Source organism: Apus apus, chromosome Z (assembly GCF_020740795.1).
Source record: "Apus apus isolate bApuApu2 chromosome Z, bApuApu2.pri.cur, whole genome shotgun sequence".
Lineage (NCBI taxonomy): Eukaryota > Metazoa > Chordata > Aves > Apodiformes > Apodidae > Apus > Apus apus.
In genome coordinates this window covers 29876621-29904388 of record NC_067312.1, presented here as the reverse complement: position 1 = coordinate 29904388, position 27768 = coordinate 29876621, and the positions used below count along the sequence as shown (strand labels likewise).

At 38.9% G+C, this 27768-nt stretch overlaps 1 protein-coding gene across 1 annotated transcript; it reads left to right on the top strand.

Moving 5' to 3' along the window:
- The first annotated feature begins 17518 nt into the window (after positions 1–17518).
- PLGRKT (plasminogen receptor with a C-terminal lysine) lies at positions 17519–26188 on the top strand. The gene is given in 5 exon segments (XM_051643550.1): positions 17519–17638; positions 21032–21064; positions 21067–21164; positions 22148–22257; positions 26067–26188. Coding segments are annotated over 5 exon segments (483 nt in total).
- Positions 26189–27768: the final 1580 nt, after the last annotated feature.

Sequence of the window (27768 nt, the reverse complement as noted above, 5' to 3'; positions counted from 1 at the left end):
TGTTGTCAAGGGGAGGACTAAATTTTGTTTCATAAGGGGATGGGAAGAAAACAGTTCTGCTCTGATTTAGAAAGAGTGTAGGGAGAAGACTGCCAGTTGTCTTTTCCATACATGAGCAAAATCTATGATGTGTCTGGAGTCTAGTGTTAGACAAACTACTCTCACTCTATTTGAGGAAAATAGTATAACCTGATTTACTTGCCTTTAGAAATTGTTACAAGAAATATCTGGAGAAGTTAGGTCATGCTAGGACTAGAATGAATTAGTTTAACTTCAAGCATTTGATACTACCTTATGGTGAAATACTGGGTTTTCAGTTCTCCCAGCTTCCTCTGAAAACCACAATTTATTAATAAAACAGAAGCTTCCACTTCAAGCAATATGAGGTACTTGCTATGGAATGTTTAAAAATGCTGATTTGTTTTAAACAGAAATCTATGCCAAAACAATGTGTGGGATTGAAACCTCTAGAAGCTTTTCATAGTTTCTGAATATACTTTGGAGTGCCTCACCAGCGTGCAGGGAATAGGGTACTACTGTCACTCCAAGCCAGTTGGATCAAGAAGTCATCCAAATTGTTTCTCCTAGAACGCTCTCCCTGCTAGCAATGATGGTGTGATACTGCTCACTTATGAAGTAGCAATACTTTGGGCTGTCCTGGACAAAACACAGCAGTTGTTGGTAACAAAGAATTTGAAGGCTACTCCTGCTCACTGTAGATGAAGAGGAGTCATAAAGTTACAGTAAATTGTTTGGAACAGGTTTTTTGTGCTATCAGTTTCAATGACAGAACACATTTATTTTCCTTTTAAAAAAAAAAAAAAAAAAAGTATGTGCTCTCCTCTGAATGCAGAGATAACACAAAGCTGTTCAGGCATCAACTTATTTTCTGAAGAGGTCTGTAGGGTGGAAGGAGGCTGTTGCAAAAATAGGAAAGCAAGTAACATGACAGAAGTTGGTAAAGACCCCTCTAAATCCCAAACCTTGGTCATACTAAAACTCAGTCAGTTTTAGAGTCTCTCTGATCTGGATGCTGGACACTCAAAATAGCCCAGCTACTTCAGAATAAGAGAATGTTAAAAAATATGGTAAACTTGCATGCATATTTTTTTTCTTACCAGTCTTGATGTAATTCTGAAAATAAGGGATTGTGGCCTTGTAAACTCTATCTTAATGTTTTTTGAAGAATAATAAAAACTCAGCTGTCAGTTTGCCTTGATGATGAAGGACTTGCCTGTTGTTTGTACTGTCTTGATACGGAATTTCATTCCCAGAATGAAATACCAGTCTGTATCAAGCAGAGACTGTTTATGGTGAAAGTTTGTTGAGGCTTCATTTTTATCATAACCCTGTTCCTTAAAGTCTAAGTTGAAGAATTCTTTCCAAACACTTAACATAGCAGATCTACAGCTCCAGCCTAGCACATGGCCTTGCTAAGTGCTTTTAGGATGGGTGAATGCGTAAGAGGAGGTTCCAGGTCTCAGAGCTTTTATAGAAGATTATTTATTTTCATCATCTGTGTGGGAGCTCTTATCACAATTAAAAGCAGGAATTTTGTACATTCCTTCTGTTGAATTGCTATGTTCTGTGCTTTCTGTTCAGGTTAGGCTTTTATTCCTTGCCATTTTTTTCAACAACCCAAATATATACCTTCAAAGAGCTATTTCAATAACTATTTACTAAGAAAGTAACTTTAAGATGTACAAGGCAACCTGGGAAAAGGTACATATTTTGAAACTGGCACCTTAGAATGCATAAATATTTGTGGTTCACAATTCCTCAGTATGGATTAGAACAGTTTAAGAAGCAAAATTATGGTAGAAAGTGATGGCACAGTACAGATTACAATTTTAATTTTAATATCTTCACAATTTTTATTCTAGGAGTACATAAGAGCAAAGCTTACTAATTAACTGTGCACTACAGAAGAATATTTCAGTGCTGATGTGTAAAAGGCATTATAAGTGCAGCTTAAAGACTTTTCATTTATGATGTAGCCATAAAAAAAAGCCTAAACTCTCCTGTGAAGTTTTTGCCAAGCTTTCTCATGCATTAGAGGAATCAAAACCTGTTTCTTTTGTTTTGGATGGAACCCAGCCAGTGGTACTATGCCACTCCCTCCTCACACACACCCACATACCCCACACCATGCAGAGTAGATTTTCTCTGTGCCCTGCTTGTTACTTTTATAGAGGCAATACTGCTTTTGGCTCCAAAAAGTTTCTTTTTTTTGCCTTGCTTGGGAGAATCTATACAGAGGAAACAAAGTCAATTCCCATGTTTCCTGTATATAGTCTGTCTGTAAGTGAGCTAGATTAAAGGTAAGCCATCAGAGAAAGAGGCTGAGATTTTGTTTTATAAGAGGTCTTTTAGATTATTTCTCCAGTGATATCTATATCCCAATATGTGGGGGAATAATACTGCATAGTAAACAGTGGATTCTAGCCTGTGAAATTAAAAATCTCAAGTCCTTGTAACATTTTAAATGCTTGTTTCAATTATATCTCAAGGTATAAGGTTTTTTACTTAATGAGAAGAAATTTCTCATTTGAACTCCACTAAGAATTGGTGATACATCAAGTTCTTTAACAACTAGCCTTTTTATTCTTTCACATATTAGTGTGCAATGTCATGAATGAGATCTGAGTTGATAGTTAATAGTTTTGTTATATATATATGTATTTATATTTATTTATATTTATATATATTTATATGAGATGACCAATTTATATATATTTAATATGAGATGACCAAAATGTGGAGGCAGTATCTGACTGATTTGTTTGTTTTGTCTTTATGGGATGAAGCACGCTCTTGATGTAGTCTCGCTATTGAAGTTCTCACCTAGATACTGTTGTGTGAAAATTGTACAAAAAAACAATGAAGAGAAAGAGAAGCACCAATTTTGGTCAGAGATTGGAAGAGAAAAATGTTATGGAGGAGACTGGCTAATGAAGCAAATGAGAGAAGGTCAGCTCATAAAGCAAGAATTATGTAGCTAGATGTTAAACAGTTTAATGTGAAAAAGATTGATTCCTAGCTTAGGTAAATTGCCAAATGTGATACTGATCAGGTTTTAAAAAGAACCTTTTTCTCCAGTAATTCAGAGAAGAAGAAGAAAAAAACAAACCACAAAAACAACCAACAACACAACAGAAAATTAAAAACCTCTGTGTTTTCTCTAAACTAAAAACCAAATAGCATTACCCCACCCTAAAAAATTGTTCCTAGTAGAGCAGCACAATAGATGCATTTTGCTGCCATGGCAGATATCGAGTAAACAAGTCTAGAATGTATTGGTTTTTGTGAAGCTTTTGTGAGTGACAATGTGTTAAAGGTTCTGCATTACTGGTGGTTCTGGAGAAAGGAGGTCCCTACATGTACAGGTATACATGTACACAGCTGAAGAAACAAGCAGGAGGAGCTAGTTTTTTCTGGTCAGAAAGCTGCAACATTATGGGAATAACTGGTATATGGTAGGACAGCTCAAACAACTGGAAATCTGTATCAAACAGATTAAATCTCTTTAGGAAGGACAGGTAGGGAAGACAAGAAGGGCTGCCCATCAGCTGAAGGCGCAGCTTGTGGGTTAGAGTCAGAGGAGCGGCCACGAAACATGACACTGGTGGGCATGTGCTGCAGATCACTGATCAAGGTGATGAAGTAGGTGAAGCCTTTTAAACAACTGAAAAGAGCCCTGGACTAGTGACTTTGATTCTCAGGAGACTTCAGACTCCTTACCATCTTCTGGAAGGACCATTAAAGCAATTGACGAAACTGAAAATATATGGGGTAACTGTTTGACACAGGCAGATACTGTGTGGTCTATCCAGGGCTCATGCACGGCTCTATTTTTTACTAACAATCAGGCAAGAACTGATTTGGGGGTATAATAACAAAGGCAATCTTGGTTGTGCTGATGAGATCTGAGTCCTAAGGGAACTAAGCAGATTTTGTCTTACTCAGGCACCTAGTAAGTGAGATGGCGTAGGAGGCAGCTCTGGAGGATAAAGGAATTTAGGAAGGCAGACATGTTAAAGGACAGCCTCCTCCTAGGGTCCCTGGCAAGACAAAGCCTCTGGCAAAAATACAGGCTGGGGGCTGACAACTGGGGAGCAACTCTGTAGAGATAGCCCAGGGGAACACTGGAAGACAGCAACCAGAGCATAAGCAGGCTGTGTGCCCTGGCAGCAAAGAGAGTGAAAAGAACCAACAATGAGGGCTTCATAAGCAGAAGTACAGCCAGTAGGTTGAGGAAAATGACTGTTGCCTTCAGTTTGTTGCTTTTTTAAAATGCATTAAAATGCTGCATTCAATTTTTGCCGCCTTCTGCTTCCCCAGTAAAAGTGTAGATGAAAAGGAGCAAGTTTAGCAGTGGACCATCAAGACGGTCAAGGGTGGAGCACCTCTTGATAGGAGGCAAAATGAGCTGGACTTATGCAGCCTGGAGCGGGATTCCTTCTGTGGTGCAGGATCCAACAACAACCCCCCAGCAACTGTGAGGTTATCAAGAAAGCAGAGTCAGGGTGTTCACAGCAGTGGATTGCAAGAAGGTGAGAGCTAGTGAGTATGCATTGAAACAGGATGAGAGGAGCAGTTCAGACTGAAAAGGAGAAACCTTTTCCACCACAAGTGTAGCCTAACAGAGTAGCAGAGGCCCAGAAAAGTTATGGAACATGCATTCTTGCAGGTTTTAAGACCTGACTGGATAAAGCCCTCAGCAATTTGATTACATAGCTGCTCCTGTTCTGATCAGGACCTGCTGAGGTCCCATCAACCTGAGTTATCCTATGATGTCCTGACCACCATGGAAGCAGGCACATACTGTGGCCTACTGTATATTGTGGATCCTGTAAGGTAGGATATCCTCAGCTCTTTCCCAGGCTAAGAATTGTGACAAGTTACTGCTTGATGTCTGTGCTCCTGCTGAGCACCACATGTGCAGCAGTAATCTGTTGAAACAAGCTGTGACTTGGTCTAACTTTTAACTGACAGTTGTTAGATAGACTTTAGGTATTTTTAAGTGATACTGATACAGAAGTAGGATCACAAGGAAAGGAACTCAGGTTTAAAGCCTGTGTGCCCTGCATATCACATTGCAAAAACTAAGTAAAATCTGATTTTCTGTAGGAATAATTTTCTTGAAAAAGAATCGTACAATCTCCTGTGTATTGTGAAAATTTTGTAATATATATTGTAATATATATTGCTATATTCACAGGTAAATTTCCCCAACATTGCTTAATATTATGTATCTAGCAGTAGCACATAGATAAATTGGTCAATAGCAAATAATCAACAATTCTACTGAAAAGCTGTAAGCTTTTAAACAAAACTTGTTTCATAAGTCTTGCTTTAGGATTACAGCAGGTCAGCTGTGCCAGACTTCAAGGGGCAGATCAGACTAGTAAAAATGGAAGACTGGAGGACTGGAATTCTTGAACAATCTAAGTTTTAGGAGAAGGCAAAAAGGGAGAAGCCAAAAAACACTGAAAGTTCTGGAAAGAAAAGAGACTGGTTTGTGCTTACAGCATATAATTGTTTCTGTGACTAACATATTTTTTGTTGTCTTGGGATAGCAGTTCAAAGTGATTTGGAGTTTTGTCTGGTTGAGTTTGGGTTTTTTTTTTCCCAGCAAGAGAATTCCGTATCAGATAAAAGAATAATCTTCTCTTTGGGAAAGCATAATTGTCAGAGATAATCCTCCAAATTAAATTTTGATAGGAGCCACATAACCTTTGAGAAAATAAACAGACTAGGAAAGTAATACACTTCTGACAAATCTTGTATTTATCCATAATGAAAATATTTTATTATAACCTCCCATCTGCAATATGAATCTCTGGATAGTCTTACTCCCCTCTCCTGTCTGCCTTCTCTCTCCCTATTTTATTATGTCAGACTATAAAGTGCATTCTTCTCCCCAGGTAATGCTGGATAGCCAGGAAACAGCCACAGACCTGATTTCATAGCAGTTAGTCTTTGATAGTTAATGGACTTGCTCCCTTTGTGGGCATGGAAAAGGTTCCACGCTTTTTGGTCAAAAAGAAGTCAGTACGAAGCACACATTTTACACTGTATGTGTGAGCTATGTGCTCACATTCATTATTCAGCTGGATGTGAAACTGCTGTTAAGTGTTTCCATGTCTACACATGGCTCTAATGCCCCCGTTTTCATAAGAATATGCTTTGGAACATTAATTCATTAGAATATTAATGTGTAAACATTAATTTAATTGTACTGCAATTTGATATTATAGAAGATATGTGGCAAAAGTATTTGTACTTGGAAAAAATTATCAAAAACTCAGTGAGAGCATAGATATATGCAACTTAATATCATATTTTTTTTCTTTCCTCTACACTGTCAGCACTTGGTTAGAGCCAAAACATAGCGTGACTCTCTTATGAAGACAGGCTGAGGGAGTTGGGTTGTTCAGCCTGAAGGAGAGAAGGCTCTGGGGGACCTTATAGTGGCCTTCCAGTACATAAAGCGGGCCTACAAGAAGGCTGGGGAAGACCTGTTCACACGGGTATGTAACGATAGGACAAGGGGTAATGGCTTTAAGCTAGAAAAGGGTAGATTTAGGTTGGACACTGGGAAAAAGTTCTTTACTATGAGGGAGGTGGATCACTGGAACAGGTTGCCTGAAGAGGTGGTGGAGGCCCCTATCCCTGTAGAAATGAAAGGTCAGGCTTGATGGAGCTCTGAGCAATCTTTTCAAGTTGGAGATGTCCCTGCTTATTGTAGGGGGGTTGGAATAGATAGATGACCTTTAGTGGTCCCTTCCAATGGAAGATATTCTATGATTCTATGATTGCATTACTTTCCTGTCAGGGTTGTATTGCCTTAAGATGTTTGCATTGAATGGCAATAAATAAAAGGAATGAGGCAGTTTTCATGTTCAACAGTTTGTCCTTAAATCTGAAATGGAAGTATAGAAGTACCCTGTAGCAAGCTTCTTAATAGACCATGTCTTCTGACCAAATTATATTGGATTTTTTTGAGTGAATTAAAGTAATAATAGTAAATGAATGAATGAATGATCAGACCTATTATAAGTGATGGAAAAGGAGTGTAACATTCCATTTATACCCAGACACTAGGCAGTTTCTCAAAATAAAATCTAGCCACAGTTAAATGAAATGGTGTTTGTGTAAAGTTTTAGATTGGAAGATGGGTTCAGTATTTGTATTGTCTTGATGAACTGGAAAATGCTTGAAATAATAGGCAATTAAGTAACAGTTAACAGAATAAATACCAGTCCAGAGCATTATATCCAAGAAGAAAACGTTTAATAGATTAACCTGGCATAAGTGATTAGACTTCAGGAGCTTTAAAAAATACCTATGTTTTACATACTTCTGCATAAATGTGGGTGTATTTTTATTGTGTGTGTATATGTATACATACTGAAACGCAAGCTGAGTCAACAGCACAGATTTTTGTAAAAAGCAAATATAATTGTGGATTTATTAACCAAGGAATAAAATTACACAATTTGCACTACTGATGGCTTTGCAGGGAAACAGATCTTGATACTTCTTTAATGAGCAGAGAAGCTGTGAAAAATTCAGAGGATGGCAGTAATAATAATGAAGGCATGAGAATCTATGAGGAAAGGATGAAAAAATAATATTTGTCTGATGCTATAAACACATCTGTTATGTATTTTAAGTTTATGTATGTTGTTGGATTTTTTAATCCACTCATTTTTTTCTCATACATTCTTCTAGACATACCAAGAAAGGCAGTGAAATCTGTCACTGGTCATCTTAATTGGGGTAAATAAATGTCTATCTCAGCTTCCTGCTTTCAGGCTAACTCTTAAGGACCTCTGAATATGTTTTCTAGCCTTATCCCCATCACTGTGCAAAGACAAAAAGCTGAAGTGCCTGAAGAGTAGGCAGGACAAGGTAATGAGGGCTGGCTATGTAAAGACTCTTTCTTCTAGATTTATGTTGCACTTACTGCTGTTTCTTCCTTAGCAGTATCTCTTTCCCAACTTTAGAGCAGCAAGTCAAGGGAGGTGATTCTCCCCCTCTACTCTGCTCCTGTGAGACCCTCCCCTGGAGTACTGTGTGTGGAGGGACTTTTTAAAAGGGCATGTAGTGATAGCATGCGGAGGTACTTATTTTAAGCTGAAAGAGGGTAGATTTAGGTTAGATATTAAAAATAAACTATTTTCTGTGGGGGTAGGAGGCACTGGAACAGGTTGCCAAGAGAACTTGTGGATTCCCTATCCCTGGAGGTGTTCAAGGCCAGGTAGGATGGGGTTTTGAGCAATCTGCTCTGCTGGGAGGTGTCCCTGCCCATGACGGGGGGGTTGGAACTAGATGGTCTTTAAGGTCCTTTCCAACACAAGCCATTCTGCAATTCTAAGATAGATCAGTAGTAGTTCTATAACAAACAAGACATTAGGTCACATTCTGTTTAATAATTCAATTTGAAGACAAACACAAAATGTTAATGAAAAACAGAGAAGAAGAAAACAAAATTTTTAAAAGGGAAATATTAATGTCTGTTCAATACCTAGTGGACTAGGAGTACTCCATCTTAGACAGGTAAGACTAATTGACTTAATAAGCCTGCCCTCGGTGGGGACCCGTATGTTTTACACATTCCTGCCCTTATCCTAGGATGCTTTTTGAGTGACAAGCTAAAAGTAGGAATGGAAAAGAGAGTATAGGAAAGTATGGTAAGGGCCAGGTGAGGTTATCTGTTTTATTTGAAGACTAAGTGTGTTGGTCAGTAGTGTTGTGGGATTCTGTTGAGTTTTGTCTTAATAAATTCAATTAATCCATCACTCAATCAACATACTATTGATGATTTATCAGTAGATTGTAAAATTAGGTGGCTGTTGAAAGGCATACATGTGCTATGTCTTGACTCTTGGCAGGAAGAAGCATGGGTAATGTTAAAAAGTGAATGAGTTTCCAAACAATAAAACTTAATGCTTTAACCCTTTCATTGGTTAAAAAAGAAAGAGAACTGACACATGCTTCTGCTTAGGTGTCCTTCCTGACTTAACAGACCTTTGTGTGGTATTTGCCAAAATATTTTTTTCATACAGGACCAGCCACCTCCATGATAACAAAATTTAATTTTTCCTAATGTCTTAGACACTGGATAATTTTCTGCAGGGTTTTTAAGTCCCTAACTTTTTCCTCTCTAAATTTTTCACTGAGAATTAGTCAAAAAGATTTTTCTAAGTTCTAATACAATAAAAACAATTGTTCCCTTTATTTCATGTGAAGTAAAATGTAAGCAAGATTTCCCTTTCCTGATTGCTATCATCCTTTTCCCTTTGGGTTGGGAAATAGCTAGATCTGTTTTCTATTGACAAGATACTAGTAGCACTTACGGCATCGCTAATGCATTTGTCCTGAAGCATTAGAAAAATTGTTTTCCCCCTTAGGTGATCTGCGCTTAATTCAGGAAATAAATTATCCCTGGTAACAATGCTATATCCTTATTAGCTTCTGTGCATCAGATGGAACAGAACAAGATTAATGATATCTGTGTTGAGAAAGATTAGAACAATCTATCTCACAGGAAAAAAGCCAGTTTGGTTGGTATTAGCTAGGAGATGGTGTACTCTGCCTGATCGCTGTAAGAAATAAACACAGTGGTTTACAAAGAGCAGTTTTTGGTATTTCTATTTCTAACACACAAGAACTACCAGCAAAAAGATGAAAAACAGAGTGCTCCATCAGTAATGAAACAAATGTTAATTAAATCTGTTCAGTGGAATCAGCTCTACCAATCTTTTTGCTGGGGAATATTTGTGACTAGTACACATTGTTGTGAATGCAGCTTGCTTAGGTAAAACTTCTGGTTTGCTTGGAGGTGCACCTGCAGCTAACCCTTACATGTGTAGGCTTAGTTTATTGGGGGCATTTAACTGACTTCAAAGATGAAATGCCTTTCTGAAGCTGTCTCCTTTAGCACTATGAATTTTCCATAGTTCCTGCCTTCTTAGCAGAGCAAACCTACTGGTTTAGTCTTTTGATGTGAAGTCCACTGCAATAGAATCTGGCCATTTATTTGTTTTTCTATTAAATACTATTTCTTGAATGCTAAAGTTTTTTTAAAAAAAAAAGCAGGAGGGGATGGGGGGGGGGGGGGGGGGGGGGGGGGGCGGGCAGGGAAGGAGCCCTGTATTGAGCAGAACTCATAAGAGCCCAGGAGGTGCAATGGATAAGAGACCTTATACCTATTTTCATTCCCTAACAAAAATGGTATAAAGACAGACAGTTTTTTTACAAGTCAGAATCTGAAATGGATAGGAAGTAACATCATATTTGCAGGTTTTGTTGGAATTATAACACCCTTTCATACCTCAGTTTCGTTTTATAGCCATTTCTTCTGGTTTTCATTTTTATTTAAATACTCTGAGTAGTCATTTCTTTTTCAAAAAACAGGATTATGGGGCACACAAGGAACACACCTAGAGGCATTGTTGGCAGCTGGAAATAAGAAACTGAAGAGTACTTACCTATTCAATTATAAGTCAGACTGTGAAATGACTTGGTATTGTAACGTTAACTCTTTGTCTTATGCCACGTGATCTATTCTACCATTCCTACAGCATGGATGCCTGTTTTTCTATATAACTGACTATCCAATAACTTTGCTTTGTCTTTATAGAGCTTGTATAAACTCTTGAGAATTCTAAACAGTAATAACAGTACCTTAAAACTTTGCTTGCTCTGTACATAAGATTATTATGTGCAAGTGGAGGACTCTCTTTCATCCTGCTGCATGATTGTTGCTCAAAGACCACACAGCAGAAGCATGGAAAGGCTAGGTTACTGCAAAAAAAATCTTACTTTAAGACTACAGTCTACTGAATTGAGTCTCTCCTTTATGCAGCTTAAAAAGTCAAATCGATTTAAGTGCTTTTGATGTTATTCTCTTTTTATATGGCATATAATTCCAGTAACTTATTGACAACAGGAATACGAAGGACTTTTTTCAGTGTAGTTTTCATCCTTGCTTCTGGCTAATATTGTGAGACCCCTTTCTTTTTATGGTAGCTCTTAGCTGGTAAATACTTTGGGATCATAGAATCACAGAATCACAGAATCTTAGGGGTTGGAAGGGACCTCGAAAGATCATCCAATCCAACCCCCCTGCCAGAGCAGGGTCACCTAGAGCACATCACACAGGAATGCGTCCAGGCGGGTTTTGAATGTCTCCAGAGAAGGAGACTCCACAACCTCTCTGGGCAGCCTGTTCCAGTGCTCTGTCACTCTCACAGTAAAGAAGTTCTTCCTGATATTCACAAGGAACCTCTTATGCTCCATTTTGCATCCATTCCCCTTGTCCTATCACCGGACATCACTGAGAAGAACCTGGCTCCATCGTCCTGACACTCCCCCTTTACATATTTGTAAACATGGATGTGGTCACCCCTCAGTCTCCTTTTCTCCAAGCTAAAGAGACCCAGTTCCCTCAGCCTTTCCTCATAAGGGAGATGTTCCACTCCCTTCATCATCCTTGTGGCTCTGCACTGGACTCTCTCAAGCAGTTCCCTGTCCTTCTTGAACTGAGGGGCCCAGAACTGGACACAATACTCCAGATGCGGCCTCACCAAGGCAGAATAGAGGGGGAGGAGAACCTCTCTTGACCTACTAATCACCCCCTTTCTAATGCACCCCAGGATGCCATTGGCCTTCTTAGCCACAAGGGCACATTGCTGGCTCATGGTCATCCTCCTGTCCACCAGGACCCCCAGGTCTCTTTCTCCTACACTGCTCTCCAGCAGGTCAGCCCCCAACCTGTACTGGTCCATGAGGTTGTTCTTCCCCCAGTGCAAAACTCTACACTTGCCCTTGTTGAATTTCATTAAGTTTCTCCCCGCCCAACTCTCCAGCCACATCCAGGGATGTGTCTTTGCACTTGGAAGCTCTAAAAATCAAGTTTTCTTTTTAGAGAGTTTCTTGCAGTGCTTATAATTTTAATTGCTCTCTGTACATGATATGACAAATATTTGCAAATGAGCTTTGATGTGGCAGGATAAAACATTTGATTCTGTTTTAAGTCTTTGATCTAGAGGCCCATTTCCTGACACTTCTGTGTGCATGTTGGTCATAGAAACAAGAAGACACTGCATAATTATTACAAGTTATAATCTCTCTATTGCACTCTTGGTGGCTTTCGATGGAGTTGTAAACCTAGGTATCACTATTCTATTTTCTATTTATTTTTTGCTAACGTGCCATTTGCAGCAGCTTCTGGTTTTGCACATTGATTAGAAAGGATGACATCTATGATGAGGAAAATAAGCCTTTAGTCTTTTGTCTGCTTGTGAAATGACAAATGTATTGCTACTGCAAGGGTTTTGTGCAGTTACTTTACTATATGGCCTGCATACCAGCTTTTCTAAGTGATTTGCAGATTTTTTACATGTGAGTGTCACATTTTTTTAAAAGTAAGCCTTATTTTCATTGTGCCTCAGTACTCAAAAGTTAGAAGTTATTAGTTGTTTAAACAATGCTTCCAGAGTGTCTTATCTTGGAAAAACTGTAACTGAAAATAATCTTCTATTATAGACACAGTAGCTGTGGCTTATAACAGATGTGCAAGAGATTAGCCTTGACAAAAGTCCAAGGATATTCTAACAGTTTCTTATGTTGCTCTTTTCTTAGATTCAGATAGTGAGTTTCAGAACTTAAGTAGAGATGGTGTATATTTATGTGGCTCATCATTCCTTCTAAGGCAGTTTAATTCCTTTTCTGTCTGAATATCTGTTTACTACACTTTTGGCATAATGATGTCTTAGTGCTGGTGGCATGAAATACAATTCCCAGATAAGTTTACTGCCACGACCACTGCCAACCCAGGTGTTTGTCCTGTCTGTTGTTTTAGTGGGATTGGTGAATGCCAGGAGAGCCATTAAATATGTCAGGTTTGAAATAGTCTTTATACAGAGGTAGTTACTGTGTCTTCCTCTTTCCAGATACAATTGACTTGAACAAAACACATTAAACATTTTTCTTCAGGACACATGAACAATGAAGAGAGAGCATTTTCCACTGACGCATCTTCCCGTTTCTGTCTAGCCTTTTCACACCACCTTGCATCCCATTTGGGGGTGTTTGCGGGAGGATTCATGGACAGACACGCAGGAATCAATATGATTAGGTGAATGCCAATTTATTTTACGCACCAACCTTTCTTACACAGCCCCTTGCTGTGTACATGCGTCCGAAACCACTCTTGCCATTGGTCAATTCTCATAAAGCCTGCCACGACCTAAACAGTGATTGGTTCCTAGCACGCACATGCGCAGTCATGACTCCCCGCCTCACTTCCTGCTTTGGCACATCCGGAAGTTGTTTACTTCCCTGCTCACTTTTTCAGTTGGTATCCATGGGAACGTCCTTGCTCAGGGGCCCTGACGTTCACAGTAAAGGCTGGATTGCTCACATGTCCATTGCTCGCTAAAAAGCCCTCTACAGATGTTGGTTGATGGCCATCTGAACAGGAGCCAGCAGTGTGCCCGGGTGGCCAAGAAGGCCAACAGCATCCTGACTTGTATCAGCAGTCTTGCATCTGGGGAAGAACAACCCCCTGCCCCATGGGACTTCTCTTAACAATTGATTGAAGAAGCCAAAGTTGGGCCTGTGGAAGTCCAGGGTTCTGGTGCTGTTAGGTATTCTGTTCCTCCCACACAGGATCCTGAACTCCACCATCTCGTGATCACTGCAGCCAAGGCTGCCATTGACCGTCACTGCTTCAACCAGTCCCTCCTTGTTGGTGAGCACAAGATCCAGCAGCGCTCCTCTTCTAGTTGGTTTGTCCACCATTTGTATCAAGAAGTTATCATCAATGCACTGGAGGAACCTCCCAGACTGGGAATGGTTGGCTGTGTAGGCCTTCCAGCAGATATCTGGGTGGTTAAAATCCCCCATGGTGACCAAGGCCTGTAATTGCAAGGCAGCTTTCAGTTGCCTGTAGAAAGCCTCATCAGCTCCCTCATCCTGATCAGGAGGTCTGTAACAGACCCCCGCAACTGTATCTCCCATGACAGCCTGCCCCTCATTTTGTACCCACAGACTTTCCCCTTGCTCCTCATTGGCCCCTGGACAGAGCTCAATACATCCTAGTTTCTCTCTCACATAAAGAGCAACTCCATCACCTCGCTTTGCTGACCTGTCTTTCCTAAAAAGGAGAGAGCCATCCATGACCACATTCCAGTCATGTGAGCTGTCCCACCATGTCTCTGTAATTGACACCAGATTATAACCCTTAGAGTGCACACAGACCTCTAACTCCTCCTGTTTATTCCCCATGCTGCCTGCATTGGTGTGCAGGCATTTCAGGGAGCGAGCTGAGCATGCTGGTGGCACCCTTGGGAGGCGGGAGGCCTTCTGGTCTTCATTAATACTAGAACAATGCCCCATTAGTTCAAACCCAGCTACAGCCCCCTCCCACTATGAATGTAGTTTAAATCTCTGTGAATCCCTGCTAACTCCTGTCCTAGCAGACTTTGTCCCCTGCAGGACAGGGTCTTCCCATCCAATGCCAGCAGGCCAGGTGTCCTGGAAACCAAACCATTCAGGAGTTTTGTCCCCTACCCCCCTCAAGTCTAGTTAAAAGCTCCCTCAATGAGCCCCGCTAACTCCTGGCCAAGAATCCTTTCCCCCCTTGTTGATAGCTCTGTGCCATTGTTTACTAGCACACCTGGTGCCCTGCAGACATCTCCACGATTGAAAACCCCAAAGTTCATCCCATGGCACCAGCCTCTAAGCCATGCATTAATCATTTGTGTTCTCCTAGTCCTTTCAGCTTTTCCTGCCACTGAAGGCACTGAGGAAAAGACCAGCTGTGCTCCTGATCTCACAAGCATTCAGCCTAGTTCTCGGAAATCCCGTTGCATCGCCCTGGGACTTGCCTTGGCAACCTCATCAGTGCCCACCTGCATGACCACTAGTGGGTAGTAGCCAGAGGGCTGCACCAGGCCTGGGAGCTTCTCAGTAACATCACTAACCGGGTCCCAGGGAAGCAGCATACCTCCCTGAGGGTTGGGTCTGGCCAGCGCCACGCCCTGGTTGCCCCGTCCGGTTTTGCCTACTTCTGTTTGCCTGCTCCTGTTCACCTGCTCCTGTTTGCCCACTCCTGTTTGCCCACTCCTGTTTTGCCTGCTCCTGTTTTGCCTGCTCCCCAGGGGCTGCTTCTATCTGAGGGGGCCAGGCCGCCTTCCCTTTGTCTCCACCCACGGTGAGTCCAAGCTGCTGCTCCCCAGAAGCTCTCACTCCCCACCCAAGGACAGGGGCTGGGACTGACTTCCTCCCACTCTCTCCCTTTCACTCCTCTTCCTCAGTTTTGCCGAGGGTTTCCTTGCTGTTTAGCTGCTGCAGATGGGTCCACCAGCAGGATCCCTCGCTCTGGTGTTCCTTGCCTCAGTGGCTTCACTGAAATGGAATTTTCCAACCAGATTCTGTGATTTCTGTGATTCTGTTATTTGTTTTGATTTGTGCACCACCTTGATACAAAACCTGAGTAGCATCTCTTGTTCCTACAGCATCTGAATGTAAAACACAAAGGCTGAAAGAAAGAGAGGACACAAGACTCAAGTACCAGAAATTTCTAATCTATCTAGCAGTGCTGATGTGGCGTGTAATCCAGAGAGGAGTGTTGGGTTTTTTTGAGTTGTAAAAGTTTGTTTAATTCAGATTAGAATTTCCTCCCACTTAATTTTAATCAATGCAATGATGGTATAAATGCCTTTTTCTGTCGATTGACATCATTATGACAGCCTGAAGAATAATCAATAGAAGTGATAAGGATGGTTGCCACTGACCAGTTTATTAACATTATCAGTTTCACGGTAATGACATTTTCCCTCACCGCCTCACTTCTCTTCATCTGTCATCCTTCGTTTTTTCAGATTGATTTCCTTTTACTATAACAGTTAGTATGTGGCAGACTTCAAACGCTAATCAGCCCTTACAGTTTCTCACACGATACTGAGAAACTACTAGCTGTATTTAAAGAAAAAATGGGAAAGTTATTTCTAATTGGGTCTTTCTCAGAGTGTTATAAAATACAAAATGTCACTTTCTAGTACCCATTTTATATTGAAATACTAAACTTAAATTTTAAAATTACACATTCAGTATTTATTACAGGTAAGGAAGTTGCTACTATCATTTGAGAAAATCTGTCCATTATGGAATTAAACTTGCAGAAATGTGTATAGGTTTTTATTATTAATATTATATTAACTGGACTTGTGTTTGTGTCTTTAAATATGCTCTGGTTGTTGTGGGACATGATTTCTTAACAGTAATAGAAAAGCTTGCTTGGATGTGTACCCATGCACCCATATTACAACTTCAGGTCTCTTGTGCCATGCACAGGTATGTGGATGGGAAAACTCATGCATCTCCCTTCATCCCATGGTAAATCTGCACCTGAGACCCTTTACCTATTGTTTTCATGCAAGCATAGTTGTGTAAATAGTCCCTGTTAAATTTGTTATGGTTAATAGATAGGAGGTTTAGGTATTTTAAATTAAATAGATTTTTATTCCCTTGGATGGTGAACCTGATGTGTCTGATGTGCACCTGTGGCTTCCCTCAATAAACAACTTCTCCCATCAGTGAGATTATTCTAAATAAGATACAGTGCACCTCTAGTAAGTTCAAATGATACACTTTTTTTTTTTAATCTTATCACCTGTAATGTTCTATGTGTGAAGTTATGGTTTGCAAAATGAATACCTACTGCTCTTAATTCTTGCTTCTGATCTGCCATAATGGGAAGTCATCTTAAAAGTCATTGCAAAATAAGTCCTAAGGGAGTAGGACTTGGCCTTTGTCATAAAATCTACATGTTAATAGGTAAAAAGTCTTCTTCACCCTTTCACTACCCTTAGTGTTGTTGGCGTTTTCAATAGAGCACATGTGGAGGAAAATAAGAAACAATTCTATGAAATTAACAGCTGAAAATGGGATATTGATTTGAACTGCAGTAAGCCACAATTTGGTTTTCTGTCTTTCTTCTAATTTGGAGTCATCTTTTGTGGTAGACCCCCAAGTCTTCCCTTATATAGATCTGCTTCCAAATCCTTCCTCGCTTAAGGTTAACGTAATCTTAATGTAATAGCTTCACCTTATGATGGTTGTTTGCGAGTGTTAGCATATCAGGCTATCCTGGTCGTTCAGAATTCTCAGAGCTCCAGATGTTCAATTCAGATCAGTGTGTTAAATGGTTAAGCACAAGGATACAGTCCCTGAATTTTTTTGAAATTTTGAAAGATTGAGGTGCATAGGAGTTGCTTGACTGCCCACGTAAGTGCTTAATTTTGCAACTTAGAGCCTCCAAAATTAATTTGACAGCATATACTCTTTCAGTGTCAAACATTGCACATAAACCTATTTAGCTGATCAAATGTGGGATCTGGACATATCAAAGCAGTCTTTGGTGACACAGGGCAGGTTGATGCCCTGCCTTCTGTCTGCTCTGTAAGAGGCTGCCATAGGGGTGCTCCTTGCTGGAGCACACATGTTGCTGGAGCCCACGTGTGGAGCAGGGCAGCAGCAGTCACCCATGTCACACCGTGGCTGTGGTGCTCTCCGGAAGGAGCCCAGGCATCCTCCAGATTGTCTTCTCTACAGTTATTCTGTAAGTTTAGGTTGTGTGATGAAACAGTATGTTCTTGGGAGGATTTTGGCCATAACTGTTGGTCAGTTCTCCCTTCTGCTTTCCGTAAGGCCAGCCTGAAATCCAGTGAACTCAATGCGGAACTGCCCTGGAACGCTCTGAGTAAATCTCATTGTTATGCAGATTCCCGCGGCAGTCCTAGGCTACAGCGCTATAGTCTTTTGCTCCGGCAAGACGAAACTATGCAAAGTGACAAAGGTGATCCTGGACAGGGAAAGGAAGAATGGATTTTTTTTTTTTTGAGAATAAAGGAGAGGACAGAACGAAGGGCATTTCTGAGACCTGGGACAGGTATTCCTAGTTGGCCATAAGATTGCATAGGTTCAGAGAGATTTTGAAGTACATTTAGTGATATTTCTGTTTTGTTATTAGATGTTCTCTGCAGACCTTATGACTAAATAAAAATCGATTTAAAAACAAACTTACGCAGTAGTACTGTAGATTACTTAGCATCCCTAAAAATATCTCAGTTGGGGCTGCATTGTAAGTTTATGGACAAAATAGGTCCTGTATAGTAAACTGTTCAATGTAATATCATTCAACTTTATTAATAGCGAGAATTGGATTATTAATTTAGCTAAACATCACTAAATCTACTTTTTACTGCCCTCTGTGCATCAGGATTCCTCTGAAATCTTTTCTTCTTAGCTATGCCACATTTCCCGTGTACACATAAAATGCTCTAAGATTCAACAGTCTAAAGCCTCCTATCAACACATCTTTTTTTTTAAGCAATTAATGTGAATACAGTATTGAGTTTCATTTAGGTAAGATTTTACATCCATGTTAGAGAAGTTTACTAAAAGAAAAGGAATTAAGAGCATTTTTCTGTGTGTTTCTCCCCTCCCTTATTTTTGGATGGGGTGCCATGTAGAAAGTTGGGGGTTGTTTTTTTTAAGGGAAGAAAAAAAAATATCCTTCTGGTTAGAAAAGAAGAAAAATTTGTCATTAGAAAATTGTTTTATTATGTTATCTGGGTGAAGTTTGTAATATACAAGCCAAATTGTTTTCATTTGTACTAAGTTATTTATAAAAATTACTTGTAGATAAACATGAAAGTATCCTTGGCCTTCTGAAATTCGATATGACAGGCTACTACAGGAAGGTGTTGACCTTAGTGTCTGACTTTGCAATATCTTTTATTTTCAGTACAGTACTTGGGTTTTAAAGAGCTATAAAGTATAACTTCCGTGAGGGTTTTGGGGTTTGCTTGGGTTTTTTGTTTGTTTGTTTTCTTGGTTTTATATTTGGGGTTTTTTTATGAAATCTTATTAGGTTCCTTTACTTTACTCATGTAAATTTAAACTTACATGTTTCTTTTTATTCAATGCTTACTTCTTTCTACTCTGTGCATATTAAACTGTCTGTTTTTCTTCTACATCAAGTCTCCTTTTAGCAAGACCTGTATTTCATTCACATATCCCACTTCCTCCGCGTGTACTTCTTCACATTGAAGCTCATTTAGGGTAATACCGTGCATCTCAGGAGCGCAGGCTTCTTTTCTCTGCTGACAAGCAAACAAAGAATCCCTGAATACTTTTCACACGTGGGCAAACTACACATATAATCAGATTGTGGGGGAAAATAGAGGTCATTAAATTGATATTACATATCATTACTTTACCTTGCTACGTCAACCCTCAGCAGTTTGCCAGGCTTAGGATATTGGGGACCACAATGAGGCTAATTAAAGGGCAGTGTGCTTGTTTATTTAGAATTTCCAAGTGTCTCATAGGTGACAAAATAAAATATAATTATGTTGATATTTTGTTAAGTGGGTTTTCAGCCATTATATAATTATCTCTGAAAAAAGTGATTTTGAAATTATAGATATAAGGAAGGTAGAGCCTGTTGATATTTTTTGTGGGAACAGCAATTGCTAGGTCAGTCTTGAGGAAAGAGAAATAGATGAAACAGTTTTGTTAGAGTACAATGAATGTTGTTTTTTCCTACTGTGTACAATTATAAATAATTAGATCTGTCCTTTTTTTATTATGTTGTGTAAAAAAAATTAATTCTACCTATCTGGGTACTGAATGAGTTTGTAAATAAGACAGCAAGATCAACATAGTCTGAAGAAATAATTAGTAACAATTTAACAGAAATTGTTCTGTTCAGGCTAAATCAATAGTAATGGAGATGAATAAATGGGAGGAAACCTTAAGTAATTACAAATCCTTTAAATTATTCTTGAATTAGAAAGCAGGAGAAAAGAACATATTTAATCACTTTTATAGATGTATGAGAAGAGAACTTTCTGAATTCTCTCTTTGTTCTTTCTTCTCTGCCGTCACTATTTTAGGCAGATGGTATTTTATTTCCTGTACCTTGTTGGACTATTTATGCAACTCGTTAGCTAGGAGAAGCATACTAAATACACTGGTTTCCCAAAAAAAAAAAAAACTAGTTACAAAAATTAATAGGAAGAAGCAGATTTCTTATTCTGTTGACTTTACTTCTGTACTCTGGTTTCAAATTGCATTTTTTGGGGACTATTCCTATTTTTTGGCATCACTGTAAGGATAAGAGACCATTGTTCTCTTCAGTGTTCTCTATGGTAGTAAGGAACTTTAAAAAAATACTACATTTACCTTTATTTATTGGAAATGTAGCAGTATGCTTAGATGGGGCATATAATTAAAAAAATAGTTTACTTTTTTATTCTTATGCATCATGGAAAGCTCTACTTCGATGTGTGAATATACTTTCTAGATTGTACTTTTTGCATTATAGGTTTCTTATTTTAGTTACCTAGGTATTTACTCATGGACTTTTGATAATGTATTCTGGTACCTTTAAAAGTTCTAGTAACTTCAGTGTTTTTTCTGTGTTTGTAAACTATGTTTTTTCAAAAGAATTATTGACTTTATGGTGCATCATGAAGAAGAGGAATCTTCAAAGGGAAAAGACGATGTCAAGAATTACTCTAAAGATACTATCAGCTAAATTAAAATCAAGCAGAATAAATTAGAAAGCAGCTAGGTGGTACCCTTTGGATCCCCATGGAAATGCAAAGGTCAGAGAACCTTAATCTAGGGAGTGCTGCAGAGACTTGACAGGCTCTCAAAACCTAACACTGGTATTTTGATTTTCTTGACCTTGAGAAGCAGCGTTAGAAAGATTCTACATTGAAGCATTTGCTAATTGACCTAAATGCTTTCTTGATGTAAACTGTTCTGAGTTATTACTGAAGAATATTGTTCTCAAAAAAAAAATCTAAGAATTACTAAAGTAAAGGAATAGAAAAGAAACCTTCTCAGCTAACGTTTTGGATTTATAGACCAGTGAGAGATTGATTCAGTCTTTAAAATAAATGGATGAGTTAATTTTGTTTCACTTCTCTCCCCTCCTTAGCTGGAAAGGCAACTGCTAATGCAGAACCAGATGAGAGAGAGAGACAAACAGCCATGCAGATTGCTTGGGCACGGGAATTTCTCAAATATTTTGGCACATTTTTTGGACTTGCTGCGGTAGGTTTAACAGCTGGGTATTAAGTTTGTTTCTTAACAGAAAATATAAATGCATCACATTTATATTTCTATGATGCTGGATCTTCCTTTTGCATCAGAACGGGTAGTTTTTTTTACCTAGCTCAAAGGTTGATCAGATGACAAAGCGACTCTGATTTCTATCTGCTTCCAGATGTGTTTTGGTTATACCAGGACTGCAGACTTATGCAAAAGTAGAGACATGTGATCTGGACATAAAATACAGCTGAGGTACCAAAAGCTCGGTGTGAAATAAAAATTGTGCATGGAAGAGGAGAGATTGTTTTAAAACCATGCTGTCTTCCTGTCTGTATTGTGATTTAATGAAATTAACTATTAGTGAGCAACAAATTCTCCAGCATCTGAGTTTTTTAATATGTCAGTGAACAAGTGGATATAGTCTGAAACCTGTTCACTGAAAATTTGAATCAAGAAACTCACCCATGGGAAAAAAAACTTGGCTAATAAAGAGGAGGAGCTTGCCACATAAGACTTATGTTTGTTTTTCTTGTGCTATAACATGGTAACAAAGATTGTAGGAAATATTTGTGATTTTGTGTACACAGTACAGATTAAATGCACTTTGTTGTGCATTATGCATTCTCTGTGGACTCAGATGCATTTGGAGCTGCATGTAGTATCTTTATTGCTACACGTTGCATGTGGCTGGACAAATATACGCTCATGTGCATGCATGCTACATGAGTTGGATAATCCACTTTTTGATAGACATATTCAAAAGTTACTTGAAGTGTTTATTTTAATACCCTTGGGTTGACAGTTGAGCATGAAGGCAACCAGAAGATGAATGCTCCTGAGGAAGTTAAGATTCTGACTAGAGAGTGTAGAAGTATACACAAGTCCTAGACAGTCAAGGTCAACCTAACCTACCAGTGTGATAAGCTAAGTGTCCTAAATAATCTTATTTTTACTGATTTTTTTTGTTTTGTTTGTTTTGCTTAGTTTTATTCTGTTTAAACAGAGACATAAAAAAGAAGAACCCAGGAGTTTTGGTGCCAATAGTTCCCTTAAGCTTTGTATTTGCTTATCAATATGATACGGGCTATGGGGCACTGTTACAGAGGATAAAAGGTATGTGCATGTAAGTCTGTCTTGTTCACATATAGAACCAAGCTTAGTATTTCAGAAAACATATTTTTTCTCTTAGAAAAGGTAGAACACTTAAAATATATTTTCTCCTTTTTTTTATGGACAGAAGATTCCTCTTAAATTTCTGCTTTGATACAATCAGATACTTTCCCAGTCAAGAGTACTCATTCTACTTTTAGATCCTGTCACTCCGGTTCAGACTGTTGATTTCTCATCTTTCATTTCCAAAAAGATGCAAATTCTGAGGCTACAAATACAGCTGAAGTAAGCTTTGCATATTTGGGAGAAATCACAAATTTAGTGATTTCCTTCTATGTTCCTCCCTGGTGCTGCTGTTTTGGCAAGGGGTAGGAATGATAAAAAACAGATAATGGAGTACAGGCAGAAATCACGCCTTTACATCTTCATGACCAGTGTTTAGCTAATTGTCTTGTCACGGTGTCACAGTGTCCTGCTTAGATGGAAAAAGGAAGATCAGTCCCAGAAAATGGAGTCTTGCCTCATAGTTGCCAGTGGTGGATCTGACTAAGTGATGGGTGCTGAGGATTACAGGGGTGCATTTATGTTGGCTCTGGTTCCTAGCGAAGGAAGCATGCTAAGAGAGTGTTCACTGTAAGTGAAGACAGCATTAGACCATGGCTTGTCTCCTTCACAAATTATCTTAGTTAACTAGCCTGATTTTGCTGTCTGCGACTGACTCAGACTGAAACAAAAGTAAAATTTGTTTCAGCTCTTGGTGTTAGCCTCCAGATCTAAAAGCTAGGTTTCCTAACTCTGTGTACTTCATTGAAAATAATGATAGATTAATTAGACAAACTGTGAGACAGTTCCTGCTGCATACAGATGCAAATATATCTAGGTGATGCAGCAATGTATATCTGTGTACATTTCCTAAATCCCACTAAATAAATTTCTTTGGATTTTAATATGAAGTACCATCTAAGCACAGGGCATAAAAACTGGGTATCTTTTGGAAATAAGAGCATTGAAAATGAGATTAGTACATACAATGGAGACAAACTAGAACATAGGAAGTTCCACCTCAACACGAGATAAAACTTTATTGTAAGGGTTACAGAGCACTGGAACAGGCTCTCTAGAGAGATTGTGGAATCTCTTTCTCTGGAGACTTTCAAAACCTGTCTGGATGCCTTTCTGATTCTGTGGTGGTCCTGGTCTGGCAGGGCAGTTTGACTTGATGATCTCCAGAGGTCCCTCCCAACCCCTAACATTCTGTGATTCTGTGATTAATAATTTGTTGATAATAGGGTCATTTTCATTTCAGAATTTTGAAGGAGTGAGCATATCATAATGCAAGCCTCATGTTAAGAGTAGTAATGTGGACTTGTGCAGGTTGAAGAGGGCACTCTTACAGGATAAGATAAAGGAAAGTAAGAGAAGGAAATTAAACTGATTGCTAGTATCAGTTCTAGAATGATAGGAAATGGACTAGCCTGAATGAGTCTGGGCTGGAAATCAGAAGAAGGTTCATAATTACATGAAAGTCAGGTTCAGGAGTTCATTCTTATTTTAAGCTTAAAATTAAGCAGATGAAAAGAAGGGGTTATGACACAATTGACCTGCAGCCACACTGCTTGTTCTTATTCCTGTGGCCATTCCCACATACTTTCTCAACTACTTCTCTGCTTTCCCCTTACATTGTGATGCTTCATTTCTGTGGTGCAATACTGAATGCATACCCCATTCCCTTTAGTGTTCCCTCTTTGCTTGGTCTCTCTCCTCCAGGATATGCCCATCTTCAGCCTCATGGCCAGTTCCTTCTCCTAGGCTAATCTACAATTATTTCTGTGCTGCACAATCTTCCTTGTATCTGGACCACTTTCATCAAATGGCCCTGCATCTGCTGTTCTTCATTCTTTGGAATCAGTTTATACCCACAGAAAGTTTCTCTATTTCTCTTTCATCAGGAATTTCGTCTTTTGATCTTGCTTATAGTTAACTTTTTCTTCTGTCTCTAGCTAACTTGTCCAAACATTTTCTCATTATTTGCCAATTCTCCTCCATTGAAGTTGGAGGGTTGTTTGGTTGGGGTTTTTTTTTCAGCTTTATAGCTCCTGCTAATTAAAGCAAAAACTGAGGACATAGGAGCAAATACCTGTTTTGAGTTCTGCTTGTGCTGTTGAAAAGCCATCCCTAAGTGTGCCAGGGCCATGTGTCAGAAGTGAATCTTTTGGGGAGAGCAGGGTTATAGAACAGTGCTGAGGTACCGTATCTTTTCTGAATGGTTGAGGACACTAAGAATCAGTCATGGACTTGCTATCTGTGTTCTTGGCCTTGCTGTGCTGCTTTTCCTCCCAGTCCAGGGACATACTGCCAGTGTTTTTCAGAAAAATTATTAGAGGACAGAAGGATTATATAGCCAGCCTCCACCAGCACAGAATTTTTCCATGAAGCAGTGAAATTCTGGCGACCTTTTTCCAAGATTTAGACAGCTTGTATCCTGAGCCATGTGAGAAGGACATTGACTTAGCAATCTGCCCTGGTGCATGTGAGTGACAGGCATAAAGATTTGACTGTCTGTAACACCGCTCTGTCACCTGAGATCTCTTGCTATTCCATAATCAGATCCTGTATGCAACTGACTGACACCGTGTTATTACCAGTTACTGGGAGTAGTAACCAGTGTAATTTTCTTGAATATCACTGATGCGTGGAGATCCTAAGCACTGCAATATTACCAAAATTGCAGTTGGAGGTTTCCGAATTCAGACCTGTTTTAAAGAATGACCACAATCTTAACTGCATTACAATATTCAGTCAAGTTTATTGCACATAAATACAGCTTCAAATCACTGCCATAGCAATCATCAAGCTAGCAGTTAAGGCATAGGTAAACAAATGGTTGGCATGATACCAAATACTGTCAGCCAAAATAAACACATTCTTTGCCTAATCTTCATCCTTTCTTATATCACAATCAGACCACCACAACTGATGTACGATGTTCAGTCTGTATCTTTGTTTTTTGGATTCTCTGTCCTACATGTTTTCAATCCAGCCTTACCCAGAGCCTTGTGCACCCTACAACTTTTCCCTGCTATGCAGTTAAGACTGCAAGTTTAGGTAACTGTCTTAGCAAAACTTTTTGTGAACAGTGTTCTTTGACCAGTGCTTCAAGTCTGGTCATACCCCCTTTCTTCTTTTAGCCTGACATGTTTTAGCCTAAGCCTGAGACAAGATGAAAAACTGCCTAATATGGCACATCTAGGATGCTGTGTAGACTTCACTTGTTAAAGCTTATGTACATTTTTATGTGTACGTCTGACGCACCCTCTCCTCAGACTCCTAATTAGTCAGATACAGTATGAGGTTGGTACAAAGTATATGGTGATGCCAAGTCCTTGCTTGTATTTCATGCCTCCATTCAAATGCATGTGTGTAATATCTAAATGAAAAATTACTATAACTCAGTGTAATTTTTAGGAGAAAGGGACTAACAGAAATGGCAACAATAGCACCACTGATTGTTTTGGTTGAAGTTTTTGCAGACAAATTCAGCCTGCAGCAGATACTCAGTTCTGGCCAAACACTGCTTTGTACCATAATCCCACCAGTCCAAAATTCCTTGAAGTCAACTGTAATGCTGCATTGCCATCAGCTCATTTGTAAAATACATAGCTGTCACCTGGTGTTCTTTTGTTCTGGAGCAAACAAGAACAGCTTAATCAGTTTCTTCATTTTACTGTTTGGGGTTTGTTTAGGTTTTTTACTTCCTTTGCTTCCTTACAGTATGGGTGAGAAAATGTATTTAATGTCTTTATTTTTTTAAGGTGAAGCAGACAACATATTGGACACACAGAGCACTTTGCTAGAATTGCACAAAGGGCTACTCACTTACGAAAACCTGGAGAAAATCTGAAGATCTCAGAGCAAATTCTTCATAGAAAAATAGGAGGTTGTTTTAAAGCTTAATATGAGGAATGTAATTTTAGTATTGGTTTTGTACATTACTGAATCATTACAATTTTTATAAAACTATGAGCTTTTATAAAAACAAAATAGAATTCATTTTTTTAAATCAGTACTTTCTAAAGCAATTATTTTCATATTCCATGTATCTCTTGATAACATCCATTGTTACTGTAGTATAATTTTCTTGTTTAGAGTGGAACGCTGAATTTCCACCTTCTAGAGGCTGAAAATAACTTTCACCTATAGTAAAAATGTCTGGTAATGACGAAACTCACTGTAATAAGCCAAAATAAGTTAATTGGTACAAATTTGTATAAATATGGTCATAATTTTGAAATATATTTAAGGATGCACAGTTTGTAGTCAGGAATAGACAGTCAACTTCCTTGACAAATTAGACACTTTTAATTTGCTGTTCTTTAGGCAGTAAATTCACCATCTCTGCTTCACATTCTGGAATAAAGAGCTTTTATAAGAAGTAGGTTCAGAGGTAAACATGTCACTTGCTAACTGTGTGTTTTACTCTTAGGAGAAACCGTATTAAAGTACAACCAGAGATAATTTCTCAAAAAGAGAAAACAAATTGCTATTTCCTGAGTCATTTTCATGTTTTTTTTGATGTTGTGAAACTCAGGATAATTTGCTTACATTAAATCAGAGTTTCACTACTAAGATTAATGTTAACTTAGGCTAACAGTAAGCAAAATTATTAATATATGTTTTTGTAATGGGTAGATCCAAGGAGACTTACAAGTACTGAAAAGCTGAGAGATTTTTTTGCATGCTTTTACTCTACATGGTATATACTGCAAATATAATTTTACTATATTTTAGTGTTCTGATGTTACATTTAGAAAAAAAGAAAAGAAAAAAGAACACAAAAAAGCACATCTTTTTGTATTAGAAATCTTGTTTAAAAACAAATTATTCTGTGTTTTTGATGGAAACTCTTCTAGCATTAGTCTAATTGTAGAATGAAAGACAAATGCTCAAAATAATGAATTAAGCCTAAGTCTGTATTGACTATTGTTGAGTTAAAAATTGAATTCCAGCTGGAGATAATGCCCTGAATCTGTTTTTGAAGACTACTTGACTAAAATTAGAATGCTGTTAGAGTAAGACAGGTTAATATGTAATAAAACAAAAGCTTCTCAACATAGAAGAAACGTGCAGCAGTATTCATAGCTGTGCAAGACTGATTTCTGCAAGTGTATTCACTCCTGCATTCATCACTTCTGCAGTTAGTTCTGTCATCTGCACATTAACAACACATACCATCTGTAGCACTTTTCAAATGTGATGCATTTTAATGTGCAGAGTGATGAAATAAGTTGTAATAGCTTGTTTGGTTATACTGGCTTGGTCTACACTTCAGCTGTTTGGAATTTAAGGCAGCGATTTTACATGCCTGGGAAGGTGTGCCTCAGCTCAGCCTGTGGTGCTACCCATGTTCTGTGAGACACAAGATGCAGCCCAAGACCACCCCACATTTCCTGCCTGTCCTGTTACATGATCCCTCACCGCTTGCTGGTGTATTATGTGCTGCTCTTAGGACAAATG